The sequence below is a fragment of the Zootermopsis nevadensis genome, unplaced genomic scaffold (assembly GCF_977971745.1).
Source record: "Zootermopsis nevadensis isolate Lab colony 2312 unplaced genomic scaffold, Znev_1.0 Znev_ptg000024l, whole genome shotgun sequence".
Taxonomy (NCBI): Eukaryota; Metazoa; Arthropoda; class Insecta; order Blattodea; family Termopsidae; genus Zootermopsis; species Zootermopsis nevadensis.
The window spans coordinates 14,589,965-14,608,894 of NW_028259156.1; the positions used below are offsets into that span (position 1 = coordinate 14,589,965).

General features: G+C 37.6%; 1 protein-coding gene and 1 long non-coding RNA gene across 3 annotated transcripts in view; one reads left to right on the forward strand and one right to left on the reverse strand.

The window, feature by feature from the left end:
- Positions 1-243: 243 nt before the first annotated feature.
- Positions 244-18,930, forward strand: part of LOC110830910 (uncharacterized) — a 40,637-nt gene continuing 21,950 nt past the window's right edge. The window contains exons 1-2 of the long non-coding RNA XR_015536935.1: positions 244-1,771; positions 15,066-15,134. This is a non-coding gene — a long non-coding RNA (uncharacterized LOC110830910). The remainder of the gene's footprint in view (positions 1,772-15,065; positions 15,135-18,930) is intronic.
- verm (LDLa and CE4_CDA_like_1 domain-containing protein vermiform) lies at positions 4,626-18,149 on the reverse strand. 2 transcript variants are annotated; one of them, XM_022066299.2, is made up of 7 exons: positions 17,853-18,149; positions 12,626-12,767; positions 10,383-10,495; positions 8,991-9,140; positions 7,970-8,085; positions 6,652-7,458; positions 4,626-5,692 (listed from the first exon to the last, which is right to left on the reverse strand). In XM_022066299.2, the coding sequence occupies exons 1-7, from the start codon at positions 17,896-17,898 to the stop codon at positions 5,462-5,464; spliced, it is 1,605 nt and encodes a 534-aa protein (XP_021921991.1). In that variant the 5' UTR covers positions 17,899-18,149; the 3' UTR covers positions 4,626-5,461. The 2 variants fall into 2 exon arrangements, with proteins under 2 accessions (XP_021921991.1, XP_021921990.1); XM_022066298.2 differs by lacking the exon at positions 10,383-10,495 and adding an exon at positions 11,342-11,472 and having other exon boundaries at positions 17,853-18,146.

Genomic DNA, 18,930 nt, shown 5'->3' on the forward strand with positions numbered 1-18,930 from the left:
TCACAGTGGTCATGTGGTCAGAGGCGTGGGCCTTGTGCCACTTGGTTGCTGGGACCGTGGGTTCGAATCCCACTCAAGCCAAGGATGTTTGTCCGCGTTTTTCTGTGTTGTGCTGTCCTGTGTACAAGTAGAGGCCTTGCGACAGGCCGATCCCTCGTCCAAGGAGTCGTACCAAATGTCTAAATAGATCACGCAACCTCCAAAAAGAGAGGAAAGAAGCAGACCCCGCCAAAGCGGGACAAAAGCTAAGAAAAGGAAGAAAAGCCCTGGTAACCCAAAATATACAGTTGGCTTAAAAGGGAACATGGAGTAACCAGCGAAATTCTTATACATAATAATTTATTGTTTTACCATCTATATCAAGAAAAACTATAAACAGAATTTTTATCTCATTAAAGAGAAATTTTGGATAGTTGTTAAAGGAAGCCACTTTATGCACTGTGGATAGTAAGAGACCAACCTTCTGTGCCTGTTATAAACAGCATACATCTCTCTCACATTTTTTTATTGAAGTGCGCGAATTTTACAAGTATCTTTAAAACCTTAAAGAAAATTGAAGGGCTGTAGGTCTTGTGCAGAATTGAGTTAAAGATGCAGCTGTCCTGAAGACTAATACAGACAACACTGACATAAATGCAGCAACATGTTTGTTACATGTAAGTAAATGCATGTTTTATGGTATGAAAGTTGTCTTGATTTTATAAGAAAATTGTACATTTCCTGGGTTTAAATTTTGGCCTGTACACTAGGTATCCTTACTGTTTTTATGAGTTTCCAGTCTATCCAGGCAAATTCCAGAATTTTACCTTAAATTAGGCTATGACCAGTTTTTCCAAAATCCTTTTCCAATTCATTTATCATCTTGAAAGTCAATTGAACAACTTAGATGTAGGATGACCTGTACTTGAACATTGTTGCTGCAAAATGCTGTGGGGAAACTGGTTTTCACCCAAACACTGGTAAGTCATCATCAAGTAGCATAAATAAAGCAAGGTAGTGTAATGTAACTTGAAAGGGAAACCAGGAGGAAGGGAGAAGTTAGCTATCTAATTCACAGGGGGGACAAAAACCTGTCTGTGAGTGACTGGAAGTTAGTGTAATGTGGAACTATGCTTTTCCATTTTGTCTCATCCATACTCTTAAAAATACAGTAAGGTGATATTGATGAAATTTGGTAATAGAGAATTTTATAAAAATTGCGGAGCCTTTTAAAATTTAATTTAGATCAAGTATCGCCAGCATTGGACCGTTGGTTCGAGTCCCGCACAAGGCATGGATATTTGTCTAAGACTGGCCACAGAAGGCAAGGCTAAACCACCGTGGAACTTTAGCAAGAAAACCCCAATGCTGTTGACGGTCAAAGCTGACCACAGAGGTGGAAAAATAAGTATCGCCATTTGCCAGTGTAATGATTTTGCTTATTGAAATGTTTTTATTTCTTTCATTCACAGACTACTTGTGTATACATATTGGGATAACCTGTATTTGATTTATCTTGCATTCCTCCCTAAATCCACGGCCAATTTGTAACGATTTAATTGTTGATGTTTGATAATTGGTAGAACTGCGAGATCTCGCGTTAAATCCATCGATACCGGAAAAGGATCCACGCTGTCTTCATTTCATATAATGTGATCGATTGATGAGATTTTACTTTAATGTCGATTCCTTAGGGTATTAAAACTAACAAAAGTGGTCTTGGTCTCAGTGTCAATGTTTGTGCTGCAGTTTCAAGTAGCAGTGGAATGGCGAAGTGGATATGACGTTTCAGGTAATCGGAGAAATTTATAATTACACAAGTACATGTAATCAAGTTAAACACATTTATTACCAGGCGGCATCGCGGTTGTAGGTAAAATAAGATATAAAATACGGCGTTTAGTTACACATGCCACTTTTGCTCTTATGACGCAGCCTTTTCGAACATGTATGTAAGTAGTACGTACTTAACCCAATTACATTTATTCGACTAACCCAGATTTGGTAGTGTAATGGATAATTCAGACAGAATAGTAATTTTTGTTAGGTCCATTAATTATAAAATCTGAATTCATTGACGTGGTAGAACAGGGCCATATTTAGAAGGGTGTTTGTGCTCTCAGATCCTGCTTAAGATGGCAAGTAGTTTTGTAGAAGTTTACCAACATTTTAGAGTCTTTGCCACCTCTTATCATCAGCAACGATCTCTCAACGATGATAACTTTAGTACTCATTGCCATGAGAACCCGAAATCCAAATTAAGAACCTAGTTTGTGACTGTAACAATGGTGATAAAAATTTGTTTCACAATGTTCATGAAAGTAAGTACTGGGATGCCACAGTATTAAACAGTTTGGCATGGTCACCATATTGCCAAGCTTTGCTGCAGGTTATGACTTTGAATACTAATATAATAGTTCATAGATATTAAGAAGTTTCACAGCAGTTTACTTGATACATAGTGGAGTTATACAAATATGTATTAATATCACATGGACTTTTGAGAAAAGGGTTCATCAGTTGTGGTTCCAAAGTATTTTTGAAAACTAAGTGTCACTAACAATTTTTACCAAAAATATTAACAGTAATTTGGTGTACAGATATTTCCTTAGAAGTGCTGTGAGCAGTCAAGAAAATTTCAGTTGCTATGTGGCAAAATTTTGCTTCAAGAAGCCTCGCATGGAGAAGTGATCAACATCTTAAGGATACCGTAGGCAACATACGCAGTCTGTCTTACTGCAGTAATTCCATCAGGTGCAAAATCTCTTGATTTTGACTTCATTCAACCATTTTATTTTAATTCTGGTTTGATATGCATTCAAAGGTTAGGCTACTTTAAAGAAAATACAGATCCATTTTCTGATCGTTTTTGTATGAGTTGCTGGTTGAGAGATTCATATCAACATTCTAGTAGAATGGACCTCCTATTAGTTTGTGTTTTTCATTGACTCATTTTTGATGATGACATATCAGACTCTATGAAATTTAATGTAACTCATTGCTGAAGAATGACGCAATTTCGTAATTTTCAATACGGAAGTTAATTATTGTAACTCAACTGTTAAGTCTTTGTATAAACCAACCCAAAACTTTTCCATTGTTGGTCAAAATTTTAATGGCCTTTCATCCACATCAGATCTGATATTTGTATTTATGTAATTTGGATCTGGAATTAAGTATTGACATAACCTCCACCGCACCTTCCATAGTTGCAGCAAGATGTCACTGACGCACAGCACAAGACGTTGAGATTGGCTTTAAAGTAAGAGAGACTTCTGTTGAGATCATATGTTGTGTGATATTTTATTACTGACGATAACTGAGTAGGAATGTAGTGAACATTTAATGTAATGTGGTTTTCATAGCATTTATGAGTATGAATTGTACAGTCTTACGTAATGTAACTGCATCATCAAAAATACTGAGTGTGATAACTGACATGTGCACTGTTATTTTGCTTAAGTCATAATCCTTTGTTGCAACATTCTGTTAGCCTTCAGCTTTGTCATGAATATGCTGAGAGTTTGATACTAGAAATTTATAAATTGGAGTCATTGCACAGGTAGCCTTCGGTTTGCGCCGGTTCAAATTTGCGCCGATTCAGAATAACGCCGATTTTGAAACCAGAAAGTCAAAAAGTGGAAAAAATATATTTTACTGTTATTTATAACGTTTTACAATGTATCTCGTACTGATTCTTATACTAAATCGTAATTCTTACATAGCTGATTTTGAATAAACATTATAAATACAGTCATCTCTGCAATTACGTATGTTTAGTTAACCCGAATTTGCTCCAATGAGATCGATGAATCGGTAAAATCTGTTTGTGAAATGCAAACTTTTGCATATGCGAGTTTCCTCTTGTGCTACAACGAAGAGGAGCGTTATGGCATCCATGAGGCCTTATCGTGAAATTTTGAAAGAAAGAAGAAATCACGACAGTCCACACTACATGACTTCTTTAAAAAACATGACGAACCTCAACCAGGGACTTCGTCAGAGAACTAACGCCTCGTCATCACGTCATCACCTTTTGTAAGTGATAAAATATATTTTTTAAATTCCCTTTATTTTATTTACATTATTTCAGAGCTTTAAATGTAATGCCATTATATTACTCGTCAATGTTTGGGCGCTGGGATCGCATGTCATCGACTTCCCATTGATTTATGTGTTATATGGATTACAGTTTTATAAATGCTAGTATTGATGAAACTGATCATGTAATTGCTTCAGGTAGCTATTTATAATGTTACTCCGATTTATTACGTTTACCAAAATTTCATGTTCGCGAATGACATTCATTTCCTTGCTGAAGAATGTTGTGATTAATGATACATTGGCTTATGCAAGGATTGTAAGTTTTATTTAATAGGAACGTCAAACAATATAATAACTTTTTTTTTACTTTCTTTGACTAAACTTATAATAGTATGTTTGGAGTAACAGTGGAGCAGTGTTTTGGAACCGTATTTTTTTTTTATAGACACGAATGCGGTTTGAATTGAATATTTTTCTATTTTTATAACCATATAAAGCAGTATGCATAATAAAATTAAGACATATATAAATATATTTAGTTGTACCGCACCGAAGTTATAATATTGTTTGACTTCACAAATAATTCTCTACGTAAACATCAATATATGTACATGAATGATTTATTTTTTCACACACAAGTACAATAATTAATTTAGGCTTACTATGTATTAGTCATGGTTCAACGAAAGCTGCAAAAGGAAATATCTAGGACTGGAAATTGAAAATGTTTCTCTAGTCAGTTGTTCTGTCTTCTTAACTTTCTCTCTAAACCTATAAATGCCATGCATTAAAATGATGTGTGACGAGAAAGTAGTTTCATAGCTAACAGCGTTACTGACAGTTCGCACTCTCGCTAGCCCGCCCGGGTACTTTTGTTCTCTCGTTTGTCGTGCTCAGTGCAAGAACAGGAATTGATAATGAGACGTAGTGCAAAGACTAGAAGGATAGACTGTCCTGTGCATCCACTGCGCAGTAATTTTCTCTAGTTGATGGATGGCCTTGTGTTTAGTGCACAGAACACCTTGTTTGGACCATCACCGTAAACATTCCTCTCACTTTCACATCACTGTGACAGTGGTGTTGGAATCAGCAGCTGTTCGCTTCCGTAAACGGTTTTTCCCATGACATGTTTTTGTAGGTCAGACGTTTCTATTAACAGAATATTTGTCCTTCGATTTTACATTTTACAGACAGAACATTTCAATTTAGAATTGCTCGTACTTGGAGAGACCCACACTTGCTGATCGAAAATAGACTGTTCTTCGGTTGTTTAAAGTTGACCTGAGTTCTGCGCAGTCACCTTAATGGTGGGAGAATCATTATTTCATAGCATCCCCCAAGAATTAAACTTCTCCATAACCACTACACGTGGATTACTTAGTCGTTTAACAGTGTTTTCAAATCGATAGATTACTTTTGTTTTGTAGTAATCATCACTTTATTTGGCAGAGAATCCATCACCGGTAGGATCAAGAATCCAGGGGTAGTTGTTCGGGCATTCCATGCAGGTGAAAAGACGCAAGGTCTCGCCAGGTAGCTCACGAGTTGTCAGGGGGCAAGCGTTGGGCAGAGAACAATAGGGCTGGCCCTTTACATCGCATTTTTCTTTCCATTCCTGGAAATCTCGTAGTGACGTCAGTTCGGTGGGATTCTGCATCCACTGGATAACCTGGAAATTTTTTTTTTAATAAGTACTCATCACCATTATTCTACGTGGCACAAAATGGGTCTCGTGTAAGCTTTGATCGTGCAGAATTTATCAGGAACACGATTGAGTGACTGTTTTTATTTTGTCAGAAAACAGGTGTTGATTCTGTAAAGCCTAAGTTTTGGAGTATACTTATTATGCTGGCTAGTTATTTCTGAAAGTAGTTTGACAGTCATAGTGACTTATCCCAGATTCAAATGAGATGAATACGAAGTATAACGCCCGAGTATTTGCACTGTATCTAAATACTTTGAACAAAATCATTATGCATTAAACGTACGAAATTTAGTTAGAAAGCCTGTTCTTTTGCTGTCTTTATTTTTACTGGTGTGTTTTCGTTCTTGCCACTGGGATTAGTATTTATTTTTCATATGTAAATGGCAGTCCTCAGGGTTTTTTGGCGCCGTATAGTTGGCTGTGTGCCAGCGATTCGAGGAACATACTATCTCCATCTCAACTTTGAACAGAAAAGGTTAATAAGGCTGTAAGGCTCACACTGCCATCGGCACTGAATTCAGATTCTTAGACGCAATTGAAAGAGACTAGAGAATAAATGTATGTGAATCTTAAGACTTCCATACAAGCTTTCGACTGAAGTGCGTGATTTTAACTTATGGAGCAGACTTCTTCAGCAGCTGATGGTAGTCCTCCTCTTATGAAATACTAAGATTACTCTGTTTAAAATGACCTGTCATTTGACTCTGTCCTGAGCTAGATGAATTCAGGCCACACCCTCACATAGTTCTTTGTACCTAAAGAGAACAATTGGGAGACTTAGATATAGATGGGAGAATAAAATTAAAATGTGTTAAAAAGTAGAATGAGTGTAGTCCTTAAGAAACTGGTGGTCACTCAGCTGGTGGAAGTCTCATTAAAGAACTGGACCGTAATTTCTGTATAGCGTTATTTAGATGACGTACCTGAAGCATAGTCACGAAATAGACGTCGTTACGATCCAGCATCTCCTCGATGAAGCGGATGAGTTCGTCCTTGAACTCTTTCTTGCTTTTGAGCCAGGAGGCATGGAAGTGAAGGCCAAGTGGCGCACGGTTTGAGTTGAAGTGTCGGTTGAAATTGTGACGGAGAAGTCGGGCGAACTGATCTCCAGTCTGGATGTTGGAGCAAGAGTCCACCATGTGACAACCGGGCAGGGATTCGTCGAAGGTGGGGTCATCGCGACGATCCAGTTCGTTCATCACCATTTCCCAAACTGGGTGGCTTCTGCTGGGGCAGTTGTGGGCATTTCCATTGCACTTGTGAGGCATTCGGAAGTACAGGGTGTACGGCCAGATGGGAACTCGCCCCAGAGGCGCTGTGATGGACGCGTCATAGACGAAGAACTGATCAGCCATCATTTCGAACTGCTTGTTGCCGCCCACCCGCAAGTAAGGCGCCCTCATACCGATGATTGAACCGTCAGTGATATTGGCGAAGCGCTCGATGATAAGCCTACCCCCTGCCATCTCGGCCAGCCAGTCGTCGTACGTGCCACCGGACCAGTAGTTCGGGTCGTCCTTGTGCGTTAGAGAGAACACGCCGATTTCATGCCCTCGTCTGTGCAGGTCTTGTACTGCCGAGTAGTTGGTGTACTTGTGCGACGCGAAGAATGTGCCGCGTATCTGACAGCCGTTCGGGTTCTGTCTCAAGCCGTTGAAAATGTCCTCGTATAGGTCAATATTATCGACGTTAACAGCTCCGTTGAAGGTTATAGTGATCATCTGAGGTACCTACAGCATGGAAAATCACATGTTTTTTTTTTACAAATGTTATACTCATGCCTCAAATAATTTTGTTATACAGAATTTTGTCTGGAGATTAACAAAGACTATAACACAAAATTTATGAAAAAAATGCTTTTGTTAAACACCACAATCGATGTCACGCAAAAACAAAAACAAACGAATCTTTGTCTTAGTGCTTCCAGTTAGACTACGTAAATTATCTTTTTGGTCTTGAAATAATGCTCTTGAAACATGAGACCCCACAGACAATCCAGTAACATTCTTTAATAATTGGAAATTAGTGGGTGGGGTCATTTGTTATTCATAATTAAAGACAAAGAAAATGAGACCTCCCTTACTATACAAACACTCATCGAGAAAGGACCCTCGAAATTCTACGCTGAAGTGTGAAAAAAAATATTTATTACACTCATAAATTGGGGCAGACTCGTACAGTCTTGGTCGTATGATTACGAGTATGTAAAGAGTGACTTGCACCATAAGTACGTTTCCTCACCTGGTTTGGCTCAATGGCTCCAGGAATTCTTGTTCCGTCAGCAGAGCAGAAGCAGTCAGGGAGGATACACTGGTTTGTGTCACAGTCGGGAGCCCTGTTAGGATCTGTCTCCACGGCTGTAGGCAAAAAAGCAGGTATCAAGAAGTTTGTCAGCCGTGGTATTTCAGCAATCAGTGATTCGGCATTACGCCTACAGATCGTCTTTACAGGTTCTGTCTGTTTTCCAGAATAAGGAATCCATCAAAATTATTAACCGACATCTTTGTGATAAACGCGTAGTTAAAGGTGAGAACAAATTTTTAAACATAAGTTATATGATCTCCGTGGTCTAAGGCATTACTGCGTTGTAGTACTACTTTAAAACCAGAAATTATTACATTGTATTCATTTTTAATATTTGAAGATAACGAAAAGAACTTATAATTTCTCAATTATGTGTGGGAGTGAATCGATGTAGTTTATTTTGAAGTAAATCTAACAAAAACTGTTGAAAACTAACTGCTTAGGAAAATATTAGGACCTAAGAAGGACCAAGTGTGGCATTTATGATATTGAATGACGAGGACCTTTGTTGTTCTAAACAGGTTATCATATATTGTTTAGATAATGAAATATGATTGGCTAGTCATATAGCTAGAATGAAATACTTTCTGTGGAGAAAGTTCTTGAAAAACAGTCACATGGAAGACTGAGAAAAAGACTGAAGAGAAATATTTAGTTGATTTGTATGGAAATAAATTCAAATTATTGATAGCGATAAGTTAAAATCACGTCCAGTTGCCTGCCAACTTTGTTACTGGCTGTTTTGAACTTTCCACGTTTGCTACCAGACAGTTAGTTGATTAAACTACGTGGCAGCAGTAGGTGGAAGATGGTTTAGGGTGAAAATATTTTATTCTGCCTTAAATGCGATTCTGTTTAAAAATTTCTAAGTCGTTCCCCAAGTACCCGGTTCATATTCTGAATCAGGTAACGATTCGAACAACTTTTCAGAAGTCGTGTTAAGTGTGTGTGTACTCACTACAGGCATTCTCGTCGGACTGGTCCTTGCACTCAAACTTGTCGTTGCAGAAGAGCTCCTTGTCGATGCACTCGCCGTTGCCACACGACAGTTTGCCATCGGGACATACAGGTTCGTCCGTCTTGAAGATAGGCATCACCTTCCTGGGCTCTGCGGATTAACACCGTGCTCCAGTTATCACATCTACGCCTCATTAACATGATATACTCCTGCGAACGGCCGCATTGTGCCCTTAATTCGGTGCGCCCCCCACCCATATATTGGGAAGATATGTAGAAAGGTTATAAAAGACAAGGTAGCAAAAGTCCATTCGCAACGTTAAAACAGAAAACACGTAGAAGATGAACAGTGAAGTGAAGTTCTTTTATTTCTATTGTGAAAAAGTTTACCTTGCAGATAGTGCATAAAAGAAAGAACTGTCTTTGTTGTTAGCTCTGTCAGAAGATTTATGTAGTTAAAACAGATCATCAGAAGTGCACGGAGATATGTGCGTTGCGGTACATTTTACTTCTCAAGCAATAAATAACAAGCTGGAAACAAAACGTTATTTTATTGTATTTTATTGATATATTAATTGTGAAACGAGGAAGATTACTGTGAGAAAACAAAATTCTATCCGACAAGGCTATTATTTAGGCACACGAAAAGTAATTAACACATATATAAGAAAGATTTTCACCAATAAAACATAGCAGCAGTTGCACATCACGGCAGGAATTATATTCTGTACACGTTTTCCATGTCGATTTTTATGTTTAATATTACTGCTTCTCATATGCTGCTATATTTTATTGGTGCCTCAGTAGTTACACCAAACAAAAGCCGATTTGTCTCATAGCTTTTTGATCATGTGAGGAGCATGCTGTTTGATGTTTCATTGCATAAACATGCGAAGAAGCATAGAATTAATGGTTTGTGCAAAGGTTTAAACAACACGTAAGATGCATGTTGTTATCCATCACCGTCATTAAAGAAGTTCGGGAGGATTAGTGTCACAAGGCACCAAGATTCACATTCGGTAAAGTTTCCTAGATGGTTATGACGTACAAGCGTAAGTCATGCTGGAGATGTAAAGCTTTCGTTCGTAAGCTGCAGAAGAGGTAACGGGGCAAATTAAATATCTATAAGTTCTACGTCTAACAACAAAAAAGCCACTACTTTAATGAATCCCTTCCAGTCGGTAGTGATAGTCTACTCATGCACAAATAATTCCGTTTGATCTATATACCTCAGTCAAACCTGGGAATGTCACATATTCTTATCAGTGTACATGTGATGATAATTATTACAAGGTAAATGATACTGAAGTGAATAAGAAGCAAACTTTCTCCGTTCCCCTTTTAATTTCCTGTCTATTTGACCGCCACCTCCATCTTGAATTATATCACTTACTCTCCAGTCTGTCACAGTTGTTCACTTTACCCTTCCAATCACATGTTTGCTTATCAACGTCGAAAGCCAATCCGGAGGGGCAACTGATTTGCTTTATACCAGATTTTGTGCACCTGATGAAGAAAATAAATAACAAACTAAGCTTATTATGTGTTAAAATACTCAGAAACTGTAAAATGCCACGAGATTCGCTGCCTGCTCAAACACTCTGTAGTCAGATGTTTCGTGTTATTGGAAACATTTCGCTAAACCGTTTATGCTAATGCTTGTTTTCAGTTTCGCGACTTCTAACACTTTCAAATTTGCAGACCATAACTTTGTGTGAAAGACAAAGTGTACTTGGGCCCACATTTATTCGCTATGGTTTCAACAACAGGTACTTAAATTGATTCCGATATCACAGTTAACGTAAAACGTCTTACAACGAACATATAGTATTTAAAATCATTAAAGCATAGAATAATGAAAATTAATTTCCTGGTTAAATAGAAACAAAACAATCTTGATCTTAAGACGTCTGTCTTCTGTGCTTTTACGGTTGGTAGAGTTTACTTTTCAGAGATTTCTGCCGCCACTATCACCAGGACGATGAACGAGCCACCCGCGAGGTGATGGTTGAGATGTGGGAACTAGTTGGTAGACATGGCAGAATCCTGGCCGGACCGGTTGGCTAATAATTATTGTTCGTCTGCTCCATCCGCGTTACGATATTGACAAGCGAGCGTGAAAAGTCAGCATGGACGAATTAAAAATCTAAAGGCAATAACAGAGCGAACTAGCCAATATTCCCCTGACACATATATAAATAAATAAAAGATGAACTTTGTTTGTGATTAGGCGCTTGAAACTTACACGCGAAACGTGGTAGAATAATTTAGATTTCTGTTACTGTAGAGGACAAACGAAGCGGATCATTAGTGACATTTTACGTGTTTCTGCGGATGTACAATCATACTTACTTTCTACTCTATCACAGTTTTTAACATTGGTTTTCCAATCACAAGTTTGACGCTCAATATCAAAAGCTAAGCCGTTAGGACATCTGACGGATGCAAGGCGAGTAATTCCGTTCTCCCCAGCCTGGTCACACCTGTGAGAAAATACATCATTTTTCACAGATATCTCATGAACACTCAAGACCCCGTTCAAGGTAAAAAGATTGAAGTACATTGACATTCCAAAGGTGTTTTTCAAGTCGTGTTACTTAGGTCGTTGTTGCGTCTTATGTGATTCTTAAACTTGTGATCCCAGGTCATTGTCACGTTTTAGGTCATTCTTGCTTCGTGATATCAGGTGATTGCTGCGCAACAGTTGGTTCCCACAACGGATCCTCAGGTCTCTGATAGACGACGTGGACACACAAAATGTCGTATTACATTGACAAATATTGCGCTTAGACGCGCTGGTCTACGATGATTATGTTCTAAAGTAAGCAAAGGCAGACTTTCAGATTAGAATGCAGTGCAATGGGAATTGATACTTACCGAGCATAATGTGTAGGCTATTAACAAAGTAGGAACTAGAAAGTAGTTTACCAATTGATGGTTTCTTACAGAAAGTATTTGGCATAAACCTTGTTTTGTTTATTAATTATTTTATATTTATTTTAGTATTAAATTTAAGAAATGCGTGTGTTGTAACAAGCATTTAATTTCACTAGTTGCTGTGGTCTCTTAATAATATTAAATGTAGATTAGTATTTCCCGACGAAGTTTGAACATAATATTAAATATTTTTCATGAAACTTGAAAGAGACTGGAAAGTCAAACTATAAACTCTAAAATTTACGCATGTGAGAATTCCTAGAACATATTTCTGAGCGGAAGTACAATGCCACAGTCATACTGAAACAAACACTTGAATATCATATCGTAGGTATGCACTTTTGGGGCAGATCGTCAGTTCGTGCAGTCGGGAATGTCCCAGTGGGTCAGTGAGACAAGCCCGACATTCTTCGAAAAGTTCCAAATAAATTATTGACAGTCTGTCCGAAAAAAAATCCTTGTGCAGCGTATGAGTACTGATTGATGTGTGCAGATTAAAAGTCAGGATCCCCGGTTTTATTTGAAGTGTTGATTGTTTTTTTTTTTTTTTTTTTTTTTTTGCAAAATAAGACATCATTTCAGCATAAACATACCTGGGTCAATATTTTCCCACGATCCGCCCCTGAATGTTTAAATATTTTTGTGCATAATTTGTATTTGACTACCTTTGCCAACCTACTATCTGCAATACCACAATACCTTACGACATCCCTGCAGTCTCCTTCTGTACTAAGTCGGAAGTACTCGTCGGGTGGTCGGTTTAGGCACAGTTCGTCCACCGACTGCTCATCCGACTCGGTCTCGTCTTCCTGGCGCTTCTGTCGCAAGTTCGACGCCACGGCTGCATAAGATAATACACGTGTCTGTTAGGCATAAGCTACTGTTGCAAGACCAATAGCGAATGTAAGGGTATATATATATATATATATATATATATATATATATATATATATATATATATAAATTGCAGAGATGAACAAGTGGGCATTGTAGTATTTTTACACAAGGAGCTTATGGTTTTTGTGCAGCAAGTTACAATATTTAGATTTTTCGACGTTTTCTGAACTAAAACTTGACTACAATTACTCCAAGAACAGCAAAGTGCCGTGCGAGAGATGATGCTTGTACGTAGGTTATGTATGATCGAATGATCGCTGCTGTAAATGAAGTAGTAATTAATGTTTAAATGTGGTTTAAATCGAGCACGGCGTTCGTATATCATTAGGTAAAGACGCATTAATCCAGTTGCTGTAAAATTAACTTTCCCTTTTAAAAGAGTTCAACAGCTTGGAATATTATGAGCATTTCTAACTGGTATGAAGCAATCCTAACCTATTGGGCAACAAAATGTTGTCTTCGCTTCGGTTAGGTGAATGGAAGAACAATTAGGCGTCTCCCCTGCTAGTAATCCGCCACTGCTTATAATCTGTCCTGAGCTTGCACAATGCGTGGTGGGTCGTGATCTGTACGTGGGAACAAGCTGGCTTTACCTGATGACATTTCGTCACGGGCAAACAATATTCCGGTCGTTGAGATTTGACACAGCCGAGAAGGGACTTGAATGAACGGCTGATCGCCTAATCACACTAATATGGCGATGTAGTGTCATGTTATTTACGTTTCTGTCACACAAGCAAGGCAGTATGTCATTTAGGCATGTATCGGCGTTGTATTACTACAAAATGATGTGATGGGATTTCATTTTATAAGAACGTTCTATCAAAAATGCGAAGTTTCCTTTGAATCCAAACCGTGTCACATTATTATTAGCGATTACACGACGAATTAAGCCAACGGGTCGGCGTTGATGTCAAGCCCTCGAGGAGATACGTTTGTAAACCAGAATTAATACCAGAAAATAAGTTGCACTATGACCCTAAAATATTTTACGAAACTTCGTACGAGAATTCTTTAAACATTTTACAATAAAAAAAATTGAGTAAGTTACATTTTTATTTACGATTCAATAGTTAAAACACATTATGTAAAATTTATATTTTATGATCAGATTTTACGACTTACATGTTTAGGACAAGAGTTGTGAAGTAGTTCCTAGTGAATGCGTCTGATGTTTATATTTATAATTTTATTGAGAAGAACGTATAATGCAAATATTATTACTAACATTTATACACATGTAAATAATTAGTGTATATTTTCAGCTTAGAAGGAGAACTGCTATCTATTTCGAAACTATTAGGTTTGGTACATATCCTGCAAGAAGGAAAATAAATTTGAATTATTAATGTAGTGAAGAAGGTACGGTCAGATCACACTCGTGAGTCACTTTGTTTTATAATATATAAGATAATTAATCCATGTTCCGTTCTTACAATTTCTCTTTTCATGAAAAATCCATTCAGCAGATGACAATAGAAATAATTGTTCAGGTCGGTGACAACACTCCCTTTGCCTGTCGATTGGGGGGAGGGAATTGAGGCCACTTGGAGGCGAAGGAAGGGAAAAAAAAAAGCTGATTGATGAAGAAACAGTCTCCCCACTTTTCCTACGATGCCAAGTAATTTACAAAATATGGGCCAGATCTCGGTAATTTTGCAAACTTAACAATATCACGCGTATGCATTTGATTTTTAAAATTCATGCTCCCAAAATTTATGTCTGTAACTAACCACATTGAAAGCAGTGCTTTCCGAAGGCTCTACATGAGGTTTCTTGCAAAATATCCGTAACTCAAATTTTAGCGTTGGTATTTTGGAAACTAATGCATTTTATATACATCACAAAGCACACTTTGCTCGATGTAGATGTACATGAGTGAGGTGGTAGTTTGTTAGAAGTTTTGATCTGATTACAGTTTGGATATGTTCTGTAATTGTTTATCTATATCTATCAGCGATGTACTTGGATAGCAGCAGTTACAATACCATTAAGAAATCAGTGTAAGAATAAAATATATCTTAAGGACATGCTGTCTGCATATTTTCCGACACAATCCCCTTATAGGTTATTCTTTTCTTGATAAAAGTTTTGTTTTATATGATAAATATTCCAGTTCTCTGTATTTCTGCTACAGACGATAAATTAAATGAAGTTCTATGTTACAGGTATTAAAATTTGCTAAAAGTACAAGTTTCTAAGCCTATTTTTATTCTTTATACGAGGACGTTCCTTGTTGCAGATCATCTACAGGGATTAGATATATATTTTGGCATAAAGCACTACCATGACTTCTCCGTGGCAGAAGAGGGTAAGTTAATAGCTTTCAGATAATAATAGTTCACGCTTTTACAGAACATATTTCTAATTATAATAAAAGTGAATAAATTGTGTACGAATAAGGCAGCATTGCGCAAGAAACTGAAGGCTTCCTTTCACACTTTTCGTTGAAGGACAAGTTTCGAACTTTCTAGAATGCTGAACAATATACGGCATAATGTGTCATGTGGAAATTCATCATGCATGAACCAAAATGGTTTAGTGACAAACTACTACTCCGTTGAATAAAGACAATACAATCCAAGTGTGTCATAATATAATACACGATATTTCGGAGACATTTTTTATCGTTGCGTATGGTTGAATTTTATTACGAATACGTCATCACAAGAAACAAGGCCAGTCGAAGGACTGTGTCAGTCTGTCCACATATTTTTTTAAAAAAATACATGCATTGCAAACGTATTTTGCAGAATTTCTTACTAAAATTTGTGGGGAAAGTGCCTTTCTGTGATACAGATCAATAGGGAGTATTATTTTTTCCGAAAGTAACGTATCGAATATTATTACAATACAGTTTATGTAAAACGACTTTAAGTTATTTCTTACTGTGAACCTTTGTATGAAATAATCAAATGTGATTTGGAATGCAATTATAAGTACCTCAGGATTACACCTCAGCTCGTATTTTCCGGACTAAATGCAAGATAAGTGTTTAGTAGCAACGTAGTAGATTGTTAAATTTGCATTAAGCATCGAGCTTAAGATTACCAGTAGTCATTAACCCTGTAAGGAATATATATAGGCCAATATCTCTGACCTTCACCGGCATTGAAATTTAAATTTAGGCTTACATATTTTTTGGCAATTCATTGCTTATATTTGCTTTCTCAATCATATATTATCTTCTGTTCTACAAATGAACAACTCCTCACACAACGAAAGATGTCACCCAAATTTCAACAGTAATTCGAGTATTCCTTTAAAACGTATCTTGTCTTATGGGAAACTGCTGTAGTATTGTAGGTACAGGCAACACGTTCCTCAAAAAACGTTTGTAAATGTTAAGAATCTGAAAGATTATACGGCGTTATTTATATAAGACAATCATGTAGCCGCTCATGAAAATTGGAGGCCTAAATAATTCTTCTACGTCTTCCCCAGACACTACGTAAGATGTTCCGAAAAATGTGACTGTTTCAGTTCAGATTCCGGTTGTATAAATTACAGTTATTCTATTGCGTCATTTTTTTTTCGACTTGTAAATATTGTACTGCATGAAGACATATTCAGGATTCGATAGCGATCACATAAAAGTACTTTCCAGTCATTTTTTTTTTGTAGGGGATGTACAAAAACTCTAAAATTCGGGATTACGTTAATTTCAAACTTCTTACTTCCTGAATACTACACAGAGTCGTTACTGTTACATCGCGTCGTTTATAAGACGTACCATATGTCACTTATCCAAGTAATAAATTAATGTTCTGTAATGTCGCAATATCGCGTATTGTGCACTGAATATTACCATTTTCTCTCACTTCTCAACATAACCCCTCATTAAGCCCCCCCAAAAACCTTTCTGATTTGCGTAGAAACTTCTCACAAATGTTTAAATTGGAAAGAACGATGCTGTTAGTCTGAAAGAAACCTGTTGCTAATGAACTGCTCCCACTCTTTTAAGACGCAGTTTTCCTTTCTCCTGTCTCCACTTCGAAAGGAAACGTCGCTTAGGCGGCACAACGCTTGAACTAACAGACGTTTTGACACGAAAAGGAAAGGAACAAAAAGACATGTAAAGCAGCGGAGAGGGGATCGAGCTAACCTCGATAAACCTGCCGGAGATTTCTCTACCACCTTTGTCTTTCGAATGTGCACTGTCTGTTTCTGAATGTTACGTTCCTTCAAGGTAAACTGGCGGAGACGTGAAAGGTTGGAGTAAATTGTCCAACTGTACAGTTAACGGTAATAAATGTAATGTAACAAAGAGATATGAGAAGACCTATAATCTATATCACAATTAAAACAACGACAATATAATCAGTCCCGGATGCAAACAAATGTGAAGAAAAAATAAGTTTTTTATTAATAGTACACATTTATTTACACGAAAAATAATATAATGCGTGTACAAAATTAAGAATGAAGAAAAGTTATTTATTTATTTGGTTATGCTTTAGAAGAACCGATAAATTTGCAGAAAAGACTGGTATTCATACCTAATGTGATTTTATTATAGTCTAAAAGAGACTTAAATGCAAGTGAAATCATTTGTAGATTTTTCCCCCTATGATGTAGGCAGTATTTCCTACCTGTGTTCAGAAAGAACAGAACAAAATTCTTTATGTAATTCATGTATGAATAACATACCAGTAAGACTGCGGTTCTAAGCAAAAGTTAGAAATTTCTTTGAACAATTACATGGACAATTTCCTATCTTTCTAGCACAGATGCTTAGTCAGTTAGAATATACTTTTGTAATTGATGACGTGCCAGTTTTGTTTTGTAACTGCTTCCTTTAAATCACTTTTAGGTTGTTTTTTTAGCAAATGCATTCTATCTGTAAACACGTTCACACTTGATGTTATTTGTAAATGAAGGTTTTTACGCCACTTCTGTTATATCAACCGAGAACTTTAAAACAAATAACCGATTCCGATCAAAACGGGCACAAAATTTCCACACAGTTTCACTCTTGGCGATCTCGCCGATGCAAAGCCTTATTAATTGTAAGAATTACTGTACTTACATAATCCAAAGAGAAGGAAGCACAACCAGACAGTTGATCTTGCCATCCTGGTCAGAAATTAACTCAGAACAGCCGACCTCTCTGCGCAAAGAAACTTACGGACGTCTCTTTTTATTTTATACCTGTGTCAATCGCGCATGCGCTACAAGAACTCCACACGCTTTCAAGTTGGTCACCAACCAATGCAGTTGGTTAGCAAGCTTAAAGGTTCTTCTAAAAAGTTAGCCACTTTCACCGGCTTCTGAGCACTGAGTCACTGGTCCGCCTTGGATTCGCACCGCACAACACACTTCGTTCTGGGCCTGTACGACATAAAATGACAGCCTCTGGTCTCCACTCCCCTTATATGAACCAACACGTTAATTCTCTCGGTAGTGCATACCAGTGACGTCACGCTCCAGATAGTATCACTCGAAGAAACGAACTGGATACTATCCAATCCCCACTTCAGTCCTCGCCCTCTCGTGCAAGTTCTGCCAGTTGCTTTCTTGACGATTTCGGATCGAAGAAATCTTACACATTAGATTGATGAACGTCGGGTCCATGAAACACACAACCATTGAAGATGGCTGCCTTCTGGCTTGTTCTGCCGTGTAGCCTGGTAGAAGTTTACCGACGTTTCAGAAGTCCTTGCTGCCTCCGTCATCAGTTATGAGGCAGCAAGGACCTCTGCCCCATCACTGCTGATAGATGTAGCAAGGACCTCCGAAACGTCGGTAAACTTCTACCTGACTACACGGCAGAACAAGCCAGAAGGCAGCCATCTTCAGGCTCACCGCCGTGTAAACCTCAAATCTTACGGAATCTTTGTTCTGTTACTATCAGAGGCCGAAGCTGTTGTATGGCGTTTGAATGTGGTCATTTTTTTTTCGCTGAATGTGTACAGAGAGTCATTGAAGGGAATTTTTTTTCGTACCAAACCAGTCTATAGTCAGTAGAAATGCCATTATGCAAGAATCGAACACTAGTTTGTTGTCTTCTGGCCCCAGATTTTTACCTAGAATATTGCTTTAGTGTTTTCCTGTAACTGAAGTTGTGAGTGAAATAAAACATGTGCGATGGTGCACTTTGACATTGG

What these genes read in the sequence shown, in the direction of transcription:
- verm (XM_022066298.2), bottom strand. Translation starts at nt 17,898, where the DNA reads ATGGCAAGATCAACTGTCTGGTTGTGCTTCCTTCTCTTTGGATTAT. An exon ending in GTCCGACGAGAATGCCTGTA is followed by an intron (nt 8,086 to 8,990) that starts GTGAGTACACAC and finishes TTTTGCCTACAG; the next exon opens with CCGTGGAGACAGATCCTAAC. An exon ending in GAGCCATTGAGCCAAACCAG is followed by an intron (nt 7,459 to 7,969) that starts GTGAGGAAACGT and finishes TCCATGCTGTAG; the next exon opens with GTACCTCAGATGATCACTAT.